We start from the raw sequence: 23,039 nt of genomic DNA, 5'->3' as shown, positions 1-23,039 counted from the left end.
CGGCTGCGCGGCCTGGCTGCGCGCGGGGGCCGGAAGTGGCTCGCGGCGGGCGGGGGGGCCCGGGCCCTCCTCAGGTGAAGCCGCCGCCGATGGAGCCGCCGCCGCCGCCGCGGCCCTGAGCCCCCCCCGCCGCTCCCCCACGCCCCGCGGCCGGGCCGGGCCGGGGGGGCCCTCGCCGAGCCCCGCCGGTGAGAGCGGGGCGCTGTCGGGGGGGGACTGTCAGGGGCGGGGGTGCTGGGCCGGGGGGGGCAGTGGGGTGTGAGCGGGGGGGGGGGGGGGCTGCGGGAGCTGCCCCGGGGGTCTGTGCCGTGGGGGGGGGCTCAGGGCCGCGGCTGGGGCTGGTTGTGCGCTGCGGCCGTGGGGGGGTCGCGGTTTGGGGGCGGGGGGGCTGTGGCGGTGGGTACCGGGGGCTGCGCCCCGCGGTGGTCCCGAAACCTGCCCCGAGCCCGGTTCCCCCGGAGGGCTGGGGGGGGCCGGAGCCGGGCGGGCTGGGGGGGTCCCTCGCTCCTCGCGGGGGGGCAGCCCCGAAACTTGGCGGCTCCAGAGGACGGGGGGGGGCTGGGGGCGCCTCCCCCCATGGGGGCCGGCCGCGGTGCCCCCCCCGGCGGGCAGGGGGCGGCGGGGACACCCCCGGGTGCCGGAGCGGCGTGGCCGGTGAAATGACATTTGTGGGGAGCGATGGGCTGGGGGTCGGGGGGGGAGCCCCGCCGAAGGGCTTGTGATGGTCCGTGTCCCGGGTGCGCGGGGGGGTCCGTGGGTCCGTGTTTGGGGCCGCTCCCCTCCGCTTTCCCTCTTCTCTGCGTCTGTTTTTGGAGCGTCGGGTTCTGGGGGGGTTGGTGGCGCCTCTCGGGGGTTTTGGGGGGAGCCCCTTCCGAGCGCCTTCACACCCCGGTGGCTCCGGGGCCGTGGCTACTGCGGGCGCCGCTGTCCGGGCGCAGCCGTTGGCTCCGGAGCTGCTGCTCGGCTGCGCCACGGGGATGCTCAGGTGTGGGGTTCACCCCCCCGCTCCGTGCCACCCAGCCGGTGCCCCCCAGCACTCCCCTGTCCCCCCCGTTACTGATGCTGGAGCCCTTCCCTGGGGCTGCCCTCGTCTCCCCCCTGCGCAGGGGGCACCGGGACGGGCAGCGCGTGGCTGCGGCAGCTGGGGAGGAGCAGAGAGCGGGTACGAGCTCCCCAAAGCCCGGCCCCGGCTGCTGCCCGACTCCGTTCCTGTCGAACCCCCCGAAGAGGAGTCGCGGTGCCGACGACCGACTCGTTTCGCTCGCAGAGAACCGTCAGCCCCAACCCAGGGCCACGTGCCGATGCCCTGGCCCGGCTCCTGATGCCAAAGAGGGACCCGCAGACCAGGGCCGGGGTCTCCTTCCTGCGGTCCGTGTCCGTCTGTCCCGGTGAGCGCCGCAGAAGGAGCTTCTCTTTCCTCCCTCGCTGCCAGGGCGAAACCTCTCCTCACCTTTTGTGGCTCCCGCTGTAGCTCGGGGTTGTTGTTTACTGGTGTTGCGGTGATGCCCCGGGGGCACGGCGCGGGTTTGGATGCTGAACAAAGACCTCGGCTTGCTTTGAATTAAAACTTCACCGAAGTCGCTGCGTCTCGGGAGCGTGTTTAAGACGAGGGATTTTGTTTTGCGCTGCTTTGTGGTGCTGTTTCCATCAGCGGAGTGGTGTCGGGAGCGGCTCCGGCGAGGAGCAGCTACTCCAGGGGGTGAAGGTTGGTGAAAACCCACGTCTCGCCCGCCCGCCGCTGGCCCTCGCCTCGGTCGCTGATCCGGGGGCTGGATCCTCGCAGGGTTTCTCTCTCTTTTCACCTGTTTTATCTGACTTTAGTTGTAAAAAAGGACACAAATTGCGTCCGTGTTTGCTCAGTTCTTGGGTTCAGGCACCTGAAACGTGGCGTTACGGGGAGGTGGTGTCTGGTCGATAACCTGTGGGGTCCCGGGGGACGGTGTCAGACCCGTCTTTGGGGTCTCAGACTCCGCGGCGGGGCCGGGCTCACGCAGTGGGATCCAACCCCAGCGCCGGTGCCTGGCGCTGCGGTGGAGGGAGTTTTTCTTCCCGTCCCCACCGCGGCAGCCCCAGACCGTTCCCGTTGCCCCCCTCCCCGCCGTGCTCTGGCGTAGCCTTGGCCACAGGAAGGGTCTGTCCCCGGGTCAGCGGTGAGGAGCTGCCGTCCCCCCGCCGCAGCATCGCGTTAAATTGGGTTTTTTTAGCAATGACCCTTCATCTCATTTAATATATTTCAAAATATGGAAACAGCGGGAGCTGTGATAACGATAAACCGTGTCGCAACGCTTTAATTTTCGCTCTCCAAAGGCGACTCCTTCGCTTCTGCCTCTGTCGAGCCGCTGGAGCCGGGGTCTCCCCGGCAGCCGCAGGGCCCCTTCCCCGGCACTCAGCTGGGGGACGCCGGCAGGGTCGGGGCTCTCCAAACCTTCCCCCGGTGCTTTGAGATGTTTCAAAGCGTTTCCAACGCCGCAGACGTCGGTGGTTTCGAGCGGCCGTTTCGCTCGGCGAGCTGCTGTGTGCCACAAAGGTGGGGGAAAAAAGAGTCATCGTGTTGGAAAATAAAGGGCAGTTGATGGAAACGAGGGCTGGGAAAGAGAAACTGCCGGGACCTTCGCAGCGCTTGCTAATTCTTACCCCGCCAGGAGGGTTGGGGATGTTCCCCCCGAGCGTCTCCCCCCGGCACACGCCACTTCCCGGTGCGGTGCCGGTCTCACCCGTGCCGAGCCGAACCCCGGCGGTGCCTGGGATGTTCGGTGCCGAGGGAGGCTGGCGCTGGGCTCCCGAGGCGTCCTTCTGCCTGTCGACCAGCAGAGAAATGGGTCAGAGCGGAGGGTTTTGGTGTTCCTGGCTGGCTTCTGGCGGTAGCCGTGTGTTCACCCTCCGCAGGGGCTGTGATCCTGACCGCGCCCTGGCAGGCGCCTGGCTCTAACGGGGCTGGGGTCTCTCGTCCTGCCCTCACGGCGTCCAGAGAAGCGTTTCGCTGCCGGTGCCGAGCGTTCGGGGTTGTTTCACGGCGCTTGAGGTAGAACCAGAAGCACTGGGGGGAAATTAAGAGAAACGGGGGAAGATAGGGAAGGAAATAGGCTGGTTTTCCTAATGGCTGGTGGGGTTAAAACGGGCTCCGGAGGCAGCGGGCGGAGGGTGGGCAGAAGCAGCCCGCAGGGTGGGCAGGGTGGGATCCAAGAGGCTTTTCCCGTCTCTGGGATGTTTCTGCCATCCCAGGGTTAAGCGAGGGCGCAGGAGGGACGCCCGGGCTCGGCCTCGCTCGGGAGCCTCTCGCCGTTAGCGCAGAGGACGTTCGCGAGCTGCGCCGTGCTGGGATGGAGGTTCGTGTAAACTGGGCTAGTCCTGAGGAGGTTTGGGATTTCCCTTGAGCGTCGCTGCTTGGGGAAAAGTCCTTATTTCGGAGGGGAGGGGAGCGGGGAGCGCGCTGGAGGCTCGCTGCTCTAGTTTGAGCGCGCTCCGGTCTCCGATTCCCAAGTTGACGATCGCACCTGAAAGCTGGGAAGAAATTCCAGGGCCGGCGACGCGCTGCCTGCGCCCGGCGGGAGGTTTGTCCCCGCTCCGGCCCGGACCCCCCGCCCCGATCAGCTGCCAGTTAGAGCCAGCTCTAAACAGCAGAACTCCTGTCTCTAAAGCTGGGCTCGTTTTGGTTTTTAAGCAGCCGGTGTAATTGACAAATAAAAGCCATTTGGATGTATAAAACGTTCGTTATCTCCGCGGGGAGCCGAGCGGCAGGACACAAGGCAGATTTCCCTTTCATTTCGGTGCGGCGTTGGCAGGGCTGTGGCGTGTCAGCCTTCGCTCTCATTGCCCAAAACCCGACTCTTTTAATTGATAAAACGAAGCCGAGTGCTTTGGCTACGTGACCTCATCCCCCCGCTGCCACGTCGGGCACGAGCCGTCTGTCTGTCCGCACCGGTGACCCTCCAGCCCCCGGCTGGCCCAGGGGAGGGGGCAGCTGCTCTTCTCCCGTCTCTGCCCGCTCTGGGCGTCCCGGGTTTGGCTCTGAGAGCTGACGCCGTTCCCTGTGCCCGTGGCGGCGGTGGTCTGCGCGCGGGGGGTGAAACCCTCTGTGTTTACCTCCCATCACTGCCGGGGCCGCCACGTGCCAGAGGAGCGCCCGGCAAGTGCCGCTCATGGGGAGGGTCCGTGCAGCCCGCTGGGGTCGATGGGGAAGTGGGTGTTAAGCCCAGGGCTGCAAAGCTCCGTGGAAGGAGCGAGTAGCTCTGCTCCGAGCAGCCGCGGGGCCGCTGTACCGGAGGAGGAGAGCCTGAGCAGCTCCCGGGGGCTAACTCTGACTGAGCTCTGCTTTCTCTTTCAGCAAAGTACCTTAAGGATGGATATAGAAGACTGTAATGGACGATCTTACATATCTGGTATGTCTGATCTTGATTTTTGCCGGCTATTTTGGGTTGCTGACATTTTAAGGTGCTCGGTCTCGTCCTCTGGGTATGAGCTGCCCTGTGCGCCGTTGCTTTGCCCGAGAACATCAGCACGTTTCGTTGAGGATCTGGGAAGTGTTAGCGCCTGGGGCGTAATAAACAGCTAATTTAAAAAAAAAAACGGTGCCTGGGCTGAGCCTGGGAAGTTTGTGCTGAAGTTTCTGTGCTCGTGCGCTCGCTGCCGCTCGGGTGGGCGGCTGCCGGCGCTCACGGGTGAGATTTCGAGCCTCGCTGCAAGCTGAGAGGAAAAACATCTTTCCAGCCGTGGCTGCGCAGTCCCGGTGCCGAGAGCTCTCGGGGAGGCTGGTTGTTCCTCGAGGGCTCCTGGCTGCGCTCGCAAACGGGTGATGCAGCCCCGCTCTGCGGGACGCCGAAGGCACGACCCCGTGGTGGGCAGCAGGGTGGTGTTTAAGACCCCCGCGGGTGGGCTCAGCCAGCCCTGCCCGGTCCAGCGCCGTTGTCTGTCGGTGTGCGTGAGGTTAAACTGAGGCACTGGGGGGGTTTAGGTGAACTGGGCGCCTGCAGAACCCTGACTGGCAGCCGGTGTGGGCCGTAAGCGAGAGCTGGTTCGGTGGGATTTGTTCTTCTCTCGGGGTTTGGTGTTCGCAGCGGGGAGACCCCTCGGTTTGTCCATCTTTGGGGGACTGGAGTGAGTCCTGCTGTAGATTTAGAAGTGGCAAAGCCAGAAGAAACTCTTGTGGTTGCCGAACCCCAGCGACACGAGAGGCAGGAGGACGTCTGCGCCAGCCCTGCGAGCTGGAGGCCTGGGGGTGCTGGGGATGAATGGCTCAGCGGGGATGCGGGTCAGAAGTTGAAGCGCATCAGGAGGGCGAGGGGACCCCGGCTGTTCTGGGGAGCGGCGGCGGTGGCCGGGACGCGGTGCGTTGACAGAGCTGCGCGGGGGACCTTGCACAACGCCCCGCTGCATAAATCACGTCCCGTCCCGCCCGAGATCGTCCTCGGAGTTATTGTGTGCTCCTTCCTCCTGCGAAGCTTTCCTCCCGTCCCCGGAGGGTCCCCGCTCGGGTCAGGCGCTCGGCTCTTCTCGCGGCGCGGTTTGGGGTTGCCGGGATGTCTCCGTTAAATGACAACCCGCTGGCCGGGGTCCACGTGGGAGCGCTCGGCTCGGACGTCCCTGTCCCCTGCAGAGGGGGTTTGGGTGTCCGTGGCTGAGCCCTCCCCGTCCCCCGCGGTCCCTCGGTGTGCGTGGGCTGTCGGTGCCGGGGGTCCGAGGTGTGAGCAGCTCCCGGGACCGGTGGAAGGAGGGGAGGAGGGAAGGGCAGCATCGCAGGAGCTCTGGGTGCGTTCCCCGGTACGCAGCCCATGCTGCCCGGCCGGGGGGTCAGGGCAGGCCTGATGAGGATCAGCTAATCGTTAGGGTCAGGGTCAAGGCCGGCCAATTAGCTGCTTCAGGTCACCGAGGCGCTGCGGATCTGAGGCGGCTGGAGGAAACAAACAGCAGAGCTCTGGAGACTCGTTTCTGTGGAATATGTTTAATTAAACGCACTCTTAAAAAATACAAAGTTCATGTTTGTCAAACAGCGAGGGAGCCCAAAGCCCGGAAACTCTTCGTGAACGCGAAATACTTTTTGTCCTTTGAATTCTTCACAGAAAAATAAGTCTGTTTTGAAACAGCTCTGGTAGAGACGGAGTTGTCACCGCTGAGGGGGTAGGAACAAGGTGGAGGCGGGCGAGAGGCCTCTCCGTGCTGCACGCCGGCTCCTCGCGCTGTGCCCCTCTGCCCCCCAGAGCAGGTCTCCACAATTTTACCCTCTTTATTTGGGTGCCGGGCGCCTGAGGACAGGGTTAGACGCTCTCGGCTCCTCGGATAACTGGGCTACAGACAGACGAGCCGTCTCTTGCCTGACGTTCAGGTTTCCATTTGGGTTTTTTTTTTTTAGAGCAGATGAAATGTGACCCAATATTTCCTGAAACCTCGAGTCTGAGAAGTTATCGGAGAGAGAAATCGCTGAGAGACCATCGGACCCAGGCGCTGGGGTGGGATAGTGCTCAGCTCTAGGCGGCGGGCACCTGCCCACCTCCCCGGGGCTCCCAGCCGCTGTCGGGGGTCCCGGTGTCAGCCCCGCTGCTGTGGGGGGGTGATTTTTGGAGGGGGGTCCTGGCCGAGGTCCGTGCGGCTCTGCCTGGGCTCGGCAGCGATCCCTCCCGGGGGAGCAGAGGCTCTTGGCAGCGCAGAGGTTCGCTGGCCTGAGCCCTGTTTCGGGACCAGCTCGGTCGTCCCTTGGTGCTTCCAGTCAGGAGATGGGGGATCCTTTGGGATCAAAAGGATCCTTTGGGATCGGAGGGTGAAGCTGGCAGCGGAGCTGAGCTTCGAGCTGAGGACGGGAGGCCATGCCCTGCCTTTGTGCTGGAAGGACTGAGGAGAAATTAACTTTTTTTCTCCTTAATGTTTAATTTAAATCCTTGTTCGGGGGTTTTAACCTTTTTCCAGTACACGGGGGATTGGCAGCAGCTGGGGACAGGCTGTGAACCAGCGCGGCGGGGTCCTCCCTGCCCTCGGCAGCGCCCGGGTGCTTTGGTGGTGAGCCCCGACCTCGTCCTCGGGGTTACACCGGCCCTGGGAGCAGGAGGGTCGGGGTCTGTGGGACGGGGGCTGCACACCGGGGTGGGCTCACGGGAAACGCCGCCTGCAGAGGGTCCCTGCGATGCCAGCGCGAGGCCGCGGGCTCTGGCCATCGGGTGCGGGTCCGCTTGTGTGTGCAGAGCACTTGGCGGGGGTGAGGTGCCTCTTCTGGGCTGTGCTTGGGGTCTGGACACGCCGGGTAGCTGGGGGGGGTTTAACATGAGACACTTCTGCTCCCGTTCTGGAGCTGAGGACCGAGGCTTCGGCGTCCCCATCCCTTACGGGTGCGGGATGGCCGGAGCCCAGACGAGCCATCGCTGACATTGGGGATGACACCGTTCTCCCTCCGACCATCAGATCCTCTATTTCCCACCGGTATTTTGGGTGCTGTGCCTGGTGGCTGAGCCCCCCGTGGGCAGAGGGCAGAGCAGAGACCCCACAGCATCACCCCCCATCCTCTCCCTCCCTCGAGCGTCGTCCCCGGCGCGGCTCCGCGCTCTCCGAGGGCCGCGGCCGCGTGTCCCCGCGCCGGGGAGCGCCGCAGCCCGGGTTCCCGCTCGCCGTGCCGCCCTGACTGTAAAATGACGGTCGTTTCCCTCGCTTCCAGGAATCTGCTCTTCCTGGAAGGTGAGTGGCTGCGTGCGCCCTGCCAGCGACGCAGACATGCACGCGCAGCCGGGGCTCCAGCGCTGTTTCCAAGGAGTTGGCTGTGATAACACTCCAGGGTATCTCCAGCAAGGTAGAATAACGCGAGTTAAACGGGAGCCGGCGGGGGGGGGCGGCGGGAAGGATCCTGAAATAACTCGGTGCCGTCTCCGCTCGCGCTCCCTGCGCGGACGAGCAGGGGCGCAGGGGCCGTGCGTGATTTATAGGTGTCTGCAACCCCCTGTGCTGGCAGGGAGGAGAGGGGAGGAAAGGCCTGACCCCCCCGAGGTGCCCGTGGAGGCCAACGCGAGTGAGGTGGGCTCAGGATGCCGCTTGCGATGTGCCGAGACCCTTCGAGAGGGTTGGGCTCACCCCGCGCAGCGGCTGCTGGGTTTTCGGCCTCAGGACGTGCCCCCAGCCCGCAGAGCAGCGCGGGGGGGTTCCTCCCTCTCCCCTCGGCAGCAGGGGCTCGTTGTTCAGCCCTCGTTGACCTCTCCCGCTGCGGCTGGCGGCGCACGCAGGCTCCGCGTGGCAGCAGCTTGCTGGCCTCGCCGCGGCGTGGGGAGGGCAGAGGGAAGGGTCCTTGAAGTCGCTCCCACTGTGACCCCGGGAGGAAAGAAAACCCTTTAAAAGGCTGCTGGGGAGGGCGAGGGGGCTGCTGGGGCGTCCCAGCTCGGCCCCGGTCTCAGATGCTGTCTCACCGGGGGCCGTTACCGTGAGCGATTCCCATGCCCAGCGAGGCCGATGAGCTCAGCGTCCCAGCAGTCGTCAGACAATGGGATGAACTGGGCTCGGGGAGCACCGAGAGGAGAGTTTCTCCAGATCCAAGTATTTAGAAATCGCATTCCCAGCTGTGCTAAAGGCGTTCACGGAGCTTCTGCGCTTCCCATCACGAAGCTCCGCCGCTCCCGGCCCTGCGGCATCGCCCAGGAGTGGCCGCTGCGGGCGGCTGCCCGGCCCTCGGGTGCGCGGTGGGGAGGGCTGGCAGGGACCGGGGGTTTCCTGTGTGCTGGCAGCCGGGCAGGGCTCGCTGGAACAGAAACCTGCTAGCCCCCGAAGGGGAAAAAATGAGTCTGGCCTGCGCAAATGCCTCGGGGTGATCCGGGCTTGCTCCCGGCAGGCAGCGGTACTGCCGAGTTAGCCTTCCAGCACGGGTGGGCAAGGGGCTGCGGGGGTCCGTCGGGGTGGGCTCGGCGTCCCGGGGTGCGAGGATTTGCCTGGGAGTCGTTGCTTCAGGGGGGACTGTTGGGGAGGGGACCCCGGTGCCGGGCGAAGGGACCTGCAGGACACTCGAGTCGGCCTGGCAGCGGCACGGGTCGTTTTGGTGGGGACACACGCTTGTGCGCGGGGGGTGGCCTGGCCCCCCGCCCCGGCTGGCACACCCTGGCACCGCAGAGCCCTCCAGCGTGCCGTGCCGTGCCGACCCCTCTCCCCTTCCACAACCTCTCTGCGAGGAGAGCAAAGTGTGCTGCAGCCGTTGGCTCGGGGCTGCGGTGTCTGAGGAGGTCACGGCTGGAGGACCATCAGGGTAAAAGCCGCGTCCTCCAGCCCCCCACGGGCCCACCAGCAGCCCCTTCCCACAGCAGCGGTGCTGGGCGGGGGGCTTGGCGGGGAGAGGGCAGCGGGGTCCCCCAAGCCGTGCTTCATGCGCCCCTCACTCGTGTTTCCCTCCTCCCAAAGGCAGTGGGGATTCCTCGCTGGAGAAGGAGTTCAGCTCGGCGATCGTGGGGCCCGCGGTGAGCACGCCCAACAGCCAGCACTCCTCCCCGAGCCGCTCGCTCAGTGGTGAGTACGCCGACTTCACCGGGAAGCGCCGTGCCAGGGGCCGCGTGTCCCGTCCCCAAACCCCGCACGCTCTCAGGCGTGACATAAATTGTGACTTCCCGCTGTGACAGATTCTCTCTGAGTCCGACTCTTTGTTTTCCAACCGAAGAGGATAAAACCCTGCTTCGGTCTCCGTGCGGAGCCGCTGCCCCGTTACCCATCCCAGGCACCAGCTGCTGCTGAGCCCGGAGCCGTTCAGCTCGGCCGTGGCGATGCCACGGAGTCGGGGTTGTTCCTCGTGGTTGTGAGCTGCACCGTGACCGCCAAGAGGCGGCACGTTCCAGACTGTTGATGGTCACGGCTCTGGAGGGGCCGCAGAGCCACTGGTTGCTTTGGAACAAGTTATTTTTTTATATCTATTGGGGCAGATAGAAGTTATTTGTGTTGCTGCGGGAGGTTTGGGAGCCCCTGGGATACACCGGGAGTGCCCCGGGGTGGTGAAACCCCCCCCAGCTCCCAGCCTTCGCCTGCCCGTGCCCAGTTGTGCCTCTGCCTCCCCGCAGCCGGTGGCTGGCACCCGGCAGGGGCCTGCTCCAGAAACGGGACCGGTGTGGGGAGTCTCCTGCCCACAACGTGAAACTTCCCGTCTCCTTCCCCGTCTGCTGGTGGAGTTTTTGCCTTTTTACTTATGAAACTGCTTGTTAGCTGATGTTTGAGAACTCCCCCAGTACAACAGGTCCGATCTCCGAGTCGGGGCAGCCCGTCCCTCGCCCCGGCACGCCGTCCCGGGGAGCGGTGAGGACCGTCACGCTCCCCTCGTGCGCTGGGGACGCTGGCACAGGGACGCTGCTGCCGCCACAGCCTTCCCGGGGCAGCAGCCGAGTTTCCGTGCGTGCCGCTAAGTCGTGGTGACGCACGAGGAGGAGGAACGCTGGGACGAGGCGGCGAGTCCCGCTCTGAATCGCGCTCTCGGTGTTCGAGAGCCGACGGTTGGGCCGTCGCTACCGGATTGACTCAGCCGACACCGAGAATACCGGCGTGGCTCTGATCCTCCCTCCCTCCCGGCCTCCAGCGTGTCGCTTCTCCAGAGCAGGGAAACTCCCCCGTGATTTATCGGCGTGGGCTCCCGGCGGTTTGGTGATGGGACACCTCTGGGTCAGTCCCGGCGTTTGGAGGTTGCTCTTTCTGATCCAGGATAAAATAAACCCACAACGTCACGTTTTCAGGAGCGGGAATGTCATGAATTAGCTCTGCTGCCGTTTTTCCCTTTTATCACTTGTGATTTATTTTACATTCGCCCCATAAAAGCGCTCAGAAGCTCTGCGAAGAAGGGGAATCTTGGCTTTTTCGCAGAGGTTCTGAGATGTAACGCAGCCTTTTCGCTTGATCAGAAGCAAAAGGACCAGAGCACGTGGACTGCCTGCAAGGACAATACCGATCCCTTCCCCTTCAGCAGCAGGACGCCGGTGATGGTGTTGCCTCTGATCTGACTTGACTTCACAGCTGGTTCATCCAGCAAGCGCCGTGCCCCAGAGGAGCAAGAATATTATATAACCTGTGCTGCCAGCAGAGACTTCTCTCCAGTGAGACCGGACTCCGCGTTGGTTCTGAAAGGAGAATTGCAGAACAATAGCTGGCCTCCCTTCTATGCCCAGGAAAAAAACAAGTCCCCAGGGGGATGGGAGAGAAGAAAAAAAACAACCAAAAAAATCAAAGCGCAGCAAAACATCAACTCGTGGGGGTGGCTCCTGCCACCGAGGGGAGCTTCTGGCTCCATGTTGGTGCAGGGAGGTGTCGGTGTGCGCTGGGTCTCCCGGGTGCTCCCAGGGCAGCGTGGTGGCACCGGCCAACACAGGACGAAAGTTGTGCCCCCCCCAAGAATGCTGAGCCGCAGAGCCCGGGCAGCAGCCACGGTGGCTCTGGCCCGTGGCTCAGCAGACGCTCTGGAAGTGCCTCCGATTGCCAAGGGCGGGTGTCGGCGCAGCTCGCGTTGCCTGGAGCCTCTCTGGGAAGGCGGCATTGTCTGCCGCGAGCATCCAGGAAGGGCAGGAGGGGAGCGAGGGCCAGGATTCCTGGGCTCTTCACCCGGCAATAAACCCCACGCAGTCTCGGATGAATCACTTCCATGCTGCTGCTCCTCGTTAATCCCCGCTCCCGAAGCGGCACCTGGCTCTGGGGGAGAGCCAGAGCCCTCTGCGGAAGGGGAGCTTTCCCCTGCGGGTGCCTGGCTCCTCGGGGTGCATCTCTGCCCTTCCCGGGGGAGCGGGAGGTGCGGGACTCCCCAGGACTGGGACCATCTCCCCAGGACTGGGACCATCTCCCCAGGACTGGGACCGTCTCGCTGCCGCCATCTCCGGTGTTGGCGCATCCTCCTGGCCCGGTAAGCCACCCAAAGCCTTCCTGCTCGCCCACGGGGACGGATCATGGTCCTGCCTCAACCAATGTGAGAGTTTGCTCAGACCCTCCCCAGGTTTTAAAGGTCAAATCCTCCGGATGGTTTGGTTTGGTACCGGGACGTTACCAAGGTTTTCTCACATCCCCTCGGCTGTGGCTGCCGGCGTGCCGCGGGCGTCCCCGGGCCGTGGGCGAGCACTCGCGCTCTCACAAAGAGCTGAACGAGCCCCGGGGGTCGAGTCAGCCCCAGCTCTGGGAGCCGCCGGGGTTTCTGTGTGGCTGCGCTCAGCCCGCGCCGTTCTCACGCCCGTCTTGGCCGCTGCCATCTCCCACCCTCCGGGCAGCAGCAGAGTCTCCTTTGTGTATATAAAGTTCAGTTCCTCCAGCCCCCACCGTTCTCCTCTTAAGGGAGTGGGAAGAGCCTCCTGCTTTAAATGGAAGAAATAAGAATCTGATATTTAAAGGGATTCTGTAAATATTTTGTTTAAGCCCGTGGGCTCGGTGCGTTGGCCATGTGGGTGACCTGGATTCGACTCTACTCCACCGTCATCTTCCTCCGGCCTGCCAGGACCAGCGCTGCGGGAGCAGGTAGTGGGTGCGACCGGCGGCTGTCCCCGGCCGGAGGGCACCGAGGAGCCTCCCCGGGGGATTCCCTCTCGCTCCCGGCCGCTGGCGATGCCTTAAAGCGGGAGGAAACTTCCCAATTTGATCATTTTTAAAGACTGGCTCTTCAAACGGGCGACTTTGCGCTGAGGCTGAGGGTGTCCCGGCAGCAGCTCTCCCTCGAGCAGAGGGTACGGAGGGAGGGAGCGTGCAGGATGCGGGTGGATCACCGGGAGGTGGCAGAGGGAGGAGAGGGAGAGGTTTCCCTGTCCTTGCCTCTCCCGGTCCCCGCAGAGCCGCGGCTCGCTGGCAGCGGAGCGGTCGCCGTCGTCTCGGGGAGTGTTTGATTTGTGGCATTCCAGAGATCGTTAGAGCAGCCGGGAATGTAGGTCAGGGCTGGCGCATCCCCTCGCCAGCCTCCGCTCCCGGTGCCACGCGAGGAGGGAAAGGTGGCGGCGGGGAGGGGAAGCCGGGGGGCTTTGCTGCGGCACAGTGCCCACCCCGTGCTGGGGAGACCCCCCAGCTGCCCTGGCCCCGTGCCCCTCCGTCGCCCGGCTTCGGGGGGCTCCTGCAGCCCCACGGCTCTGGCTCCTGCCCCCGCTGCTCTTGGCTGGGCCAGAAGTGCCGCGGCTCCGGGCAGTCGCCAGCCCTCGGCCGCGGGACCTTTCCCCGCTCCCCAGCATCACTCGCATCCCTTCCCTGGTTCCACACAAGCTTTCTCAGGGTTTTCGGTGCCCAAACGCCGCCCCGCAGGTGTCCACGGGTTCATCCCCTCCCTGGCTGGCCGTGGTTCCTGCGGGGAAGGGGCAGAGCTGGGAGCTGGGGCAGCCAGGGCCGCTGGTGGGGCCGAGCGGGGGGTTTTCAGGCAGGACCATCCCCTTCGGTTTCTTTTTTCTGCCTTTGGATGGTTGGTGGGGCCCAGGTGTGGCAGCAAAGGTGAGGACTTGCAGCGAAGCGACGTCTTCTCTAGCGAGCCGAGATTCGCTCTTCAAGAGGCTCGTTGGGCTCTTTGTGGCAGCAGATTTTGAGCCTTTGCTGATCCAGAGAGCCAACACTCGGTGTCTTTGCTTCCTCCGCACTCCTTTCAAAGCACCAGGGGTTTCTCTTTCCCCTTCTGCCTTTTGAATCCAGGGAACTAAACGTTTTCTCCTCCAGTCGGTCGCCTTTCGAGGCGGGATGCAGAGCGGTGATCTTTGGGGTGTGCAGACATCACCCAGCCCGTACCCTCGCGTGAGCCCTGTTCGGTGTCTGTTCTCGAGCAGCCAGTGCAATAAGATGCTCGTTTATCGCACACAAATCACTTAACACATCTTGGTATTTCTTTTAGGAGCCAGCCCTGCCTGCGCCGTGCTCCCAACTTTAACTTCAGAGTTTTTTCCTCCACTGACTTTTATCCCTTCTGCCTCCTCGCAGCAAACTCGATCAAGGTGGAGATGTACAGCGATGAGGAAGCCAGCCGGCTGCTGTCACAGGACGACCGGATGCTCGAGAAGGAGGACAGCGTGATCGTGGAGGACTCGCTCTCAGAGCCCCTGGGCTACTGCGACGGGACGGGCCAGGAGCCACACTCGCCCGGTGGCATCCGGCTGCCCAACGGCAAGCTGAAGTGTGACATCTGCGGGATGGTCTGCATCGGCCCCAACGTCCTCATGGTGCACAAGCGCAGCCACACCGGTGAGCCGCAGCCTGGGGCCGGCGGTGCTGCCGGGGCAGGGGCAGGGCGGGCTCGAGGGAAGCGGATTTCTGAAGCTGGTGGGCACAGATGCCAGCGGCGGGGGTCAGGGCCGAGATGCCGGCCCCGGTGACGGCAGCCAGAGGATGCCAGTGAGGAAAGGTCCAGGAGAGCGCACGTAGCCGGGCGTTCCTCGTCGCTGCCCGACCTCCCGCAGCAGGGCTGTCCCTCCCCAGGCTGGGGGTCGCACCCAGAGCCCCACGTTTGGGGGTTCACCGAGGGCTTTCCCTCTCAGACGCGCTCGGCACCGCTGAACCCACGAATGCCTCGAGTCTCCCGGGCTGTTGGTTCGAGAGCTGCTCCTCTGCCGACTCGGCAGATGCTTTTAACAGGGGTTTTCACCCGCTGCTCTGGTTTACAGGAGAAAGGCCGTTCCACTGCAACCAGTGCGGAGCCTCCTTCACCCAGAAGGGAAACCTCCTGCGCCACATCAAGCTGCACTCCGGCGAGAAGCCCTTCAAGTGCCCCTTCTGCAACTACGCCTGCCGCAGGAGGGACGCGCTCACCGGCCACCTGCGGACGCACTCCGGTGGGTAGCTCTGGCGGGCCGGGGAGGGGACGAAACCAGGGGGCTGAGCCCAGCCTCCAAAAGCACCAGGCTCCAGCTTCTGACCCGCAGCAGCCAAACTTGCTCTCATGTTGGCTCCCGGCGTGCCACGGTCACGGCACCGACCTGCCGCGGGTAGAGCATGGGGGAGGCTGCGTCGGTGTCTGGTTTATGGGCTGGGAACTGCGCTGACCGGGGCTTTGTGCCGCTGCGTTCCAGTCGTTCTTTTTTTTCTTCTCAGCGAGGGTCGTTACACACTGGAAGGGGCTGCCCAGGGAGGTGGTGGAGTCACCATCTCTGGAGGGGTTTAAGACAAGACTGGACATGGCACTTAGTGCCCTGGTCTAGTTGCCATGGTGGTGTCAGGGCCATGGTTGGACTCGATGAGCCCCGAGGGCTCTTCCAACCTCATTGGTTCTGTGACTCTGTTCCTGGGGGTTCCTGCGTCTCCTTCTTACAAAGATAAATGGTTCATAGATTTTATTGAGTCGAGATAGGTCCCACCCTCGGGTGTGCCCTGCCCCAGCGAAAACGGGCGCCCGGGGGGGGCGTTTGTTTGGGTGTTGTTTTGACATTGTCCTTTTCAAATGTGACATTTGAGATGTGGTTTTCACCCTCCCGGTTCCGTGATGTAACGGCTGGCGGGGGCCAGGGCTGGGGGTGACGCGCGCCCGCCGCCCCCCGCCTTGTGATCGTTCTCCCTTGATTTGCGCGGTTCGGCGGCGCTGCCGGGGCTGTTGACGTTCACGCAGGTGGCTTTGAACACCTGCGACTCGCTCCTCTCTAACCTTTTGAGTGGAAATGAGCGTCGGGCGCCTCCTTGCAGGAGGAAACCTGCCCCCCCGTTCTCAGCACAGCCCAGATATCTGCTCCCCCCTCGCAGCCTGGCCCAAGAGCCCCCTTTTCGTTAGGTTTCTGCCCTGAGCCCTTCCCAGGGGGAGGGTGCGATGCTCTGGGTTTAAGGTCCCGTCTTGCTGTGGACGAATCTGCTGTGTCCTTTGGGAGTTTATCATCCCCCCCCACACGCGCGTCGGGGTCTGGGCGGTTGGACCCCAGGAGCAAGGTGCCGAGCCTGGAGCGGGGCTGTTGGTCCTCACCTGGCGTCTGCGCAGGAGGAGGTTCAGGGGTTCGCAGGAGCTTCCTCTCCGCTGGGTTTTGTCTGTGGATGCCAAGGGACAAAGCTGCTGCGATGCCGAGGTGATCAGGAAAGAGTCGGCTTCACCCGGGGGAGGAGGTGATGTTGGCAGCCTCGGGCTGTGCCGGTTAATGGGGCGAAATGCCAGAGAAATCCTTCCCCTGTGTTCCTTCCTCATCTCACAGGGGGAAGCAAGAAGGTGGTGGTGGGAGGCAAAACCCCTCGAGAGAGCAAAGAGCGTGTGTCCCCTCCTGCCCCACTCGGAGGGTGAGGGAGGCCGGGCTCGGTGACAGCCCGGCTCGGTGACAGCCCAGCTCGGTGACAGCCCGGCTCGGTGACAGCCCGGCTCCCCGCCGAGCACCGCATCCTCGGACCAGCTGAGCCGCGGCCGCTCTGCCTCGAGGCCTTCGGCTCTCCCGATGAGTCTGGAGCGATCAGCATCATCCACCTCCCTCCCCTCGGAGCTCGGCCGGCGCGGAGCCACGCTCCATCTCGGGCAGCGCTGCGTCGGCTCGGGGAGGAGCAACCCAGGGCTCCGGCGCCCGGCGGCTCTGCCCTGTGCCCGTGCAGGGTGCCACTGACAAGCCCCTGCCTGGGGACCTTCAGCGCGTGAGGTTTTGGCCGGGGACGGGTGCTCTGAAGCTGGGCAGCTCCTGGATTTTTGGATAAAACCCTTCCAGCGTGTGTGGGGCAGCGTCCCTGTGGGAAGGTCTGCGTCCTTCGCTTCGTGTGAACCCTCCCGTCCCCTCCGTGCCGGGCTGTGGGGTGTTACGTGGCTGAGCCCCGTTCCGGGAAGCCGAGAGGTTTGTGCGGGCGGACGCGCAGAGCCGAAACCGGGGGCACGTGCTGCGCGTGGCAGCGGCTCCCGTGGCTGGTGCGACCCCGCTCCGAGCCCGCCTCGTGCTGGCAGGGGCTTCAGGGGACCCTGAACCACCCAGACCCAGGGGTGCAGGGTCAGTTCTGGACTCCTGGGTCGTGTCTCCTCCTGCGGGGCGAGATCCCCAGCTCGGGCTGTGCCCATCCGCCACGTTCGCCCTCGATGAGCGTCCAGAGGTGGGTCCTTGGCAGAGCCGTGCCGGCGTCTCCCCGCTGCCAGGCACGGAAAGGGTCGCCGTGAGTCCTTCAGTCAAGGGACACAGAAATGGGACGAGCCCTCGCAACATATCAAACAAAAATTAGTCTTTATGGGAGCTAATTACTAAGAAAACCTTCATTTAATGTGGATTTCACAGGCGAAAGTCTAGCGGTTGCCCTGCCTGGGTGGAAGGCAGCGGGGCTCGGCTTTCCCTCCCTCTGCCTTAACTAGAGGCATGTGCGTTTCATGCCGTCCCCATGAGGGACGCCGAGCTTTCATCTCGGAAGATGTGCCGTCCAAAAAAGCGAGGTATTAAACCCCAGATCAAACACGCTGCGTTGCTCTGAAATAGATCAGAAGCTGGAGCCCACACCCGGGACAGCCCAGACGAGCCGCCGGCCCCGCGAGACCTCCCTCCCTTTCAGCCCTCGCCGCTTCGCAGCCCGGTAAATAAACGAACCTGGGGCTCGTGCTCAGGGGGAGCCTTCGTGTTTGTTGGACTGGGGCAGAAGAAACTTCTCCTGGCGGCGAGGAGAGCGTCCCCCTCGCTCGCACTGTGGGCATTGCACGAGTGAGGAATTGGGAGCTCGCTGCTCGCGGGAAGCCTCTCGCTCGCGTTAGGTGACAGAGGGACCGAGGCACGAGCCCGTGTCGGTGGGTAAATGATGAAGAACAGGCTGAGGAGTGCAAGGAGAAGTGACTGATCGTGAGGCCGAGCCCAGCTCAGGATGGAGCCTCCCTCCTTGTCCGGCAGCTGCCGTAAAACCCCGTCCCTGAGCCGCAGCCGACCCCGGCGAGGGCGAGCCCAGCACGAACCGCCCTGGCAGGGCAGAGCCCCGGAGGAGCCTCAGCCTTTGCTGCCGAGGGGTGTGGGCAGGGGGACAGCTCGGTCCCCACGTCCCCAGGGAGGGCCGGGGAGAGGTTTGCACTTGTCAGCGGCTCCTCCAGGTTGATTCCTAACGTGGAGCTTCGGTGGTGAAACCCCCAGCGGCTCCCGGGCTCCCGGCTCTGCCCCCGGCCGGGCTGAGGTGCCAGGCTGGGACCCGGTGCGGGTGCAGCATGTGTGGACGCAGCCGGGCTCCTCGTTGGCCGCCGTGGGGGTGTTTTTGGGCAGGATCCGGTAGGGGCTGTCCCAGGAGGGGCTGAGCCCCCTTCCCGGCCGCGGTGCAAAACACTTCACATGAATCCAGGTGACGAGGCTGGGGCGGGGAGTAAACACGAATTCACCTACAGCCACAGAAAATATGGGGTTTTTTTAACAAAGCAGTTAAAGGTTAAACCACAAGCTGCAAAAAAACCCCCAAAACAACCCCGTCAGTCTGACAGGAACAGAAAGAGCCCGGTCCAGGCAGCTCGCTCCGCCCCGAGCCTCGCGCCAGAGCCGGACAGGGCGAGTGTGACGCAGGCGGAGGCCGTGGGGCTGGGGGCTGGCAGCCGTGGGGCAGGGGGCTCCAGCTTCCAGCAAAAGCGGCCGATTTCGGGGCATCTTTTTTCCTCATTAGCATCTTTGCTAACGAGCTGCCTCCCCTAAACGGTGCCTGAGCGCAACCAGCCCGTGGCAGCGGGTCCCCTGCGCCTGGATCCCTTTATCCCCCTCCTAGCCCGTGTGATGGGGTGGGCACCGCCGTGCCCTTTCCCCCGCGCCCTCACGTACCACCGTGATTACACCTAATTAGCAATCAGCGAGCGGCACGAAACCCCCACGTCAGCATTTGCGTTTCCCCGTGCCCGGCGCAGGCGGCGGCTTTGCCATGCGATGGAAACTGCGGCGGGGCTCAGAGATGCCCTCTCCCCTCGGGAGGGGCCGTGATTTTTTGACTATAAGTAGTTTAAAAAGCCGGGGGGGTGCAGGTGCCCCCCTTGAGCGTTGCCTTGGCCCCGGGGTACCCGGAGGTGTGCCACGTGGCCGGGCGGCTGCTGGAAACCCATCGCTGGTGTCGCGGGAGGTACAAGCCGGGTCTGAGGCGTTTTGGTTGAGGTATCTGGCCAAATTATGATTTATTTTCATAGCTCCCCACCTGTCAAAATCCAGGAGCGCCCAGTCCTCCTCCTGCAGCGCCCGGGCAGGGAGCGGTGTCCGAGGGGGGCAGATGGTGGTGAGGAGGAAGGCTGAGGCCGAGCTGGGCACCGCAGGTCCCAGCCCTCGCTCTTGGGCCATGCCGGGCAGGTCCTTTCCCCGCGGTGGGCTGGCGCGAGGGTCTGCTCTCACCGCCGGGCTCCGCTTTGCCTGTTTTTCGCAGTCTCCTCCCCCACCGTCGGCAAACCCTACAAGTGCAACTACTGCGGGCGCAGCTACAAGCAGCAGAGCACGCTGGAGGAGCACAAGGAGCGGTGCCACAACTACCTGCAGAGTCTCAACACTGAACCGCAGGCGCTGGCCGGCCAGCAAGGTCAGTGCCACGGGTCAGGACGGAGCCCCGCTGGCTCCCCGGCTCCGGGGACACCATGAGGGGTCCCAGCAGGGTGGGGAAGGGGGGGTGCGGGGTCACTTTCCAGCCCCGTCTCTGGCGTTGAGCTTCAGGGACATCCTTCCCGTTAGCAAAAGGGGTGCTGGGGGGGGTGAGCTCCCCGTGCCCCCGCGATCCTGGGGTGAAAGGTGCTGTGCAGACCCCGGACGCTGACCCGTAACGTGCGGGACGCGGCGGTGGCGGAGCTGCCCCGGCCAGCGGCGACGCGGGGCAGGTGCCTCCCGGACGGGGCTGGGAGCCGGCCAGAGGAGCGAGGGCACTTCGGTGCGTTGAAGCCGGCTCCTCTTCCCCGAAGCGGCAGGAGCGGGGCCGGCGCGATGGAGGAGGGGGGCCCCGGAGCCCTGCCGTCGGCCGGTCCCAGCTAGCGGAGAGGGCAGGAGCGGCCGAGAGCCGCGGGGTCACCGGCCTGGGTCACGCCGTCCCGCCCCGTCCCACCCAGCTCAGCCCGGGTGTCCCCTTGTCTTGCCAGGTGACGAGATGCGGGACCTGGAGATGGTGCCGGACGCTCTGCTGCACCCCTCGTCCGACCGGCCGACGTTTATCGACCGGCTGGCGAACAGCCTCACCAAACGGAAACGGTCGACGCCTCAGAAATTCGTGGGTAAGGGGATTCCCCCCACAGGGGAGAGGGGGAGAGCCCCCGGGAGCCGGGACCCCCCCCCGGGAGCCGGGACCCTGCGCTCGGGCACGCGGCCGGTGTTGGCACAGCGCCTTTCACCCCACGGTCCTGGGACGGGGCAGGTCTGGGGAGGGAGAGGACGGTGGGGGGGGCCAGGGCTGCACCCCAGAACCCACCCACCTGCTCTGACGCTGCCCTCCCTCCCGGCAGGGGAGAAGCAGATGCGCTTCACCCTCTCGGACCTCCCCTTCGACGTGAACTCCGGCTTCGAGAAGGACGTGGAGATGGTCTCGGCCCACCACCCCCTGGACCCCTCCTACGGCAGCTCCCTGTCGCTGATGGGGGGCGGGGAGCACCTTCGCCCCCTCCGCCTGCCCCCCACAAACTGCATCTCCGAGGTCACCCCCGTCATCAGCTCCGTCTACACCCAGATCCAGCCGCTGCCGGGCCGGCTGGAGCTGCCGGGGAGCCGGGAGGCCGCCGAGGGGCCCGAGGAGGGGCCGGACGGGGTGCCGGTGGTGTACCGGGGCCGGGAGCAGGGCGCGTCGCCCACCAACGGCTGCCAGGACTCCACGGACACCGAGAGCAACCACGAGGAGCGGAGCTCGCAGCTGCCGGCGGGGACCTGCGCCAGCAGCCGCCAGAGCCCGGCCTACGCCAAAGAGGACCCCAAGGCGCCGGAGGGGCCCCCGGCCGCCCGCTCCACGCCCAGCGCTGCCAAAGAAGCCCTGCGGGTGCTCAACGAGGACGGGGAGCAGCTCCGGGCCTTCAAGTGCGAGCACTGCCGCATCCTCTTCCTGGACCACGTCATGTTCACCATCCACATGGGCTGCCACGGCTTCAGAGACCCTTTCGAGTGCAACATCTGTGGCCACCACAGCCAGGACCGGTACGAGTTCTCCTCCCACATAGTGCGGGGCGAGCACAAGGTCGGCTAAACCCCCCCCCCCATCCCCTCCCCGGCCCCCCCCACCCCACCCTCCACTGTCTCTAGCTCAGCCCCTCCACCCTTAGGGCATGGAACTGTTGGTTTTTCTTTTGTACTCCTTTGCACTGACTTTGGCTACAAAAAAATATTTAAAGAAAAAAAAAAAATCAATAACTAAAAAAACACAAACACAAACCAGCCCCGAGGAGGGGGAGCTCTTAACGATTTGCCTTTTTATAAATGGAGTTATTTAAGTATTAACGGACTTTTTTGTGCTTTCCCCCCCACCTCACTCACCTCCCTCCGTTATTTATTAAGCTTTTTAGTTTCTCTTTTTATAACTATATTTTTTCCCCCCCCTCCCACCACTCCAAAGTCTCACTTGAATTTTTGAGGCTCTTCCCCCCCTCTCCCCCTCCGGTCCCGCTCGGCTCTGCGGCACGGTGCCACGTGCCAGCCCGGAGCTCCAAGCCCCCTCCTCGGTGCGAGCCCGGCGTTGCCCGTCCCAGCTCTCGGGCGAAGCGAACCTCAAGATTCGGTGCTAAAACCCCCCGGGACCCCCCCCCCAAGCCCCCCCTGCCTGGCGGGGGCCGCTGCGCCCCGAGCTTTAACGAGTTTAGATACACGGAGCATAAAGCGGGGACCCCCCCCGCCTCCCTGGTTGTGCCGGTGAAGCCGGGTTGTGCCGGCTCGTCGCCCCCCCCGCGGTGTCAGAAGCCCCCCGGTACGCCCGGCCCCGCGGGGGGGGGGCCGTGGGGGTCCCCATCGCTCCCCTTAAATGAAGGAAACGTGAGCCAGGAGGATGGCGAGCATCGGGGCGACGGCTCCGCTCCCGGGGTCTCTCCTCCTCCTCCTCAGCACAGGCCAGTACCCCCAGTGGGGGCTGCCCCCCGCGCACTGGGGACACCGGACCCCCGCCCTGGCCCCCCCCCGCTCCCTCTGGCACTCCCCGGGGTGATGAGCGGCGCCGGGGGCAGTTCACCGGCAGCCGGGTGGTTTTTGGGGGCGAGACCCCGAGGGAAAAGGGGCTCCCGGTGCCACGGGGGGGTCCGGGGCCGGGGTCCCGCCGGGCCGGGGGTCCCCTGGTGAAAGGGACTCAGCGGGGCCGCGGAGGCGCCCGATAACCAAAAATAAGGCGCGAGCCGGGCGCCTCCTCGGTGCTCGCGGCTCCCGCAGCCGCCGGGACCCCCCGGCCGCAGCCCCCCCAGCCCGGGGGTGGGGGTGAGGGGGGGTCCCCGCTTCCTCCCCAGGCCCAGGATGCATAAACCGCCCCTCAGCCGCAGCCGCTCGCCCGGGCGCGCCTGAGGTTCAAACCAAAGGCTGTTCCTTTTTCTACGGACACGACCGCGACCACCTCACGCGGCGGCGGCCCCGTCGCCCCTTCCCCGCTCTTGTAGGATTAAATCTCTATATTTTTTTTTCCTTTTTTCTCCTTTTCTTGCTTTTCCGGGGTCGGTGCCTGCCTGGCGCGAGGGGCCGGCTGAGCCCCCGCGCCCCAAAGCGACCCCGGGGGGGTTTGTCCCCCCCGACACGGGAGCTCTGCGCTTTCCCACCCCGCTGGGGTTTGGTTTTGTTTTTTTTCCTTTTCTTTTTTCCTGTCAAAGAGTCTAAAAACAAAAACTGTAGGAATTTTGTAAACCTCCAGGTCGCTTTACTCCTGTAAATATCTATATTTTTTAACGAGATGGATGAAGAACAAACGATGATGATGTGCAATACCCCGGCCCCCGCCTCCCCCCCCCCCCCTCTCCCTCCCTAACGAGTTTTCGTTCGTCTGTCGTTCATGGATTTGCTGTCGTCTTGGGTTTGCCCTTTTTGGTGAGGTTTGACTCGCTTTTGGACAAAAAAACACCCCCCCCTCGCTCCCCCCCCCCGCCCCGTGACCGCAGGAGCTTTTGTATCTGTAAGATATTGTAATTACCTATTTGTGTAACGAGATCTACTACTGTAAGTTTTGTACTGTACTGGCTGAAGGTCTGTTATAAATAAACCGGAGTAATTTAACGCCCCCCCCGACCCCCCCCCGGCTCCCTTCTGTGGGGTGGGGGGGGAGGCAGGGTGCTGGGGTGCCCTGGGCAGGGGCTGGGGGAAGGTAGGGTG

The 23,039-nt window shown here is 64.5% G+C and overlaps 1 protein-coding gene across 3 annotated transcripts; it reads left to right on the top strand.

The window, feature by feature from the left end:
* The first annotated feature begins 106 nt into the window (after nt 1–106).
* Nucleotides 107–22,955, top strand: IKZF4 (IKAROS family zinc finger 4). 3 transcript variants are annotated; one of them, XM_068410052.1, is made up of 8 exons: nt 107–188; nt 4,325–4,379; nt 9,355–9,459; nt 13,849–14,109; nt 14,529–14,696; nt 19,165–19,314; nt 19,862–19,993; nt 20,230–22,955. In XM_068410052.1, exons 2-8 carry the CDS (start codon nt 4,340–4,342, stop codon nt 21,003–21,005), a joined length of 1,632 nt encoding a protein of 543 aa, XP_068266153.1. In that variant the 5' UTR covers nt 107–188; nt 4,325–4,339; the 3' UTR covers nt 21,006–22,955. The 3 variants fall into 3 exon arrangements, with proteins under 3 accessions (XP_068266153.1, XP_068266154.1, XP_068266155.1); XM_068410053.1 differs by having other exon boundaries at nt 20,222–22,955; XM_068410054.1 differs by lacking the exons at nt 107–188; nt 4,325–4,379 and adding an exon at nt 7,732–7,768.
* The last annotated feature ends 84 nt before the right edge of the window (nt 22,956–23,039 follow it).

This window comes from Nyctibius grandis, chromosome 11 (assembly GCF_013368605.1).
Source record: "Nyctibius grandis isolate bNycGra1 chromosome 11, bNycGra1.pri, whole genome shotgun sequence".
NCBI classification, from domain to species: domain Eukaryota; kingdom Metazoa; phylum Chordata; class Aves; order Nyctibiiformes; family Nyctibiidae; genus Nyctibius; species Nyctibius grandis.
Note: the sequence above shows the minus strand (reverse complement) of the source record. Positions and strands in the feature narration are given on the sequence as shown.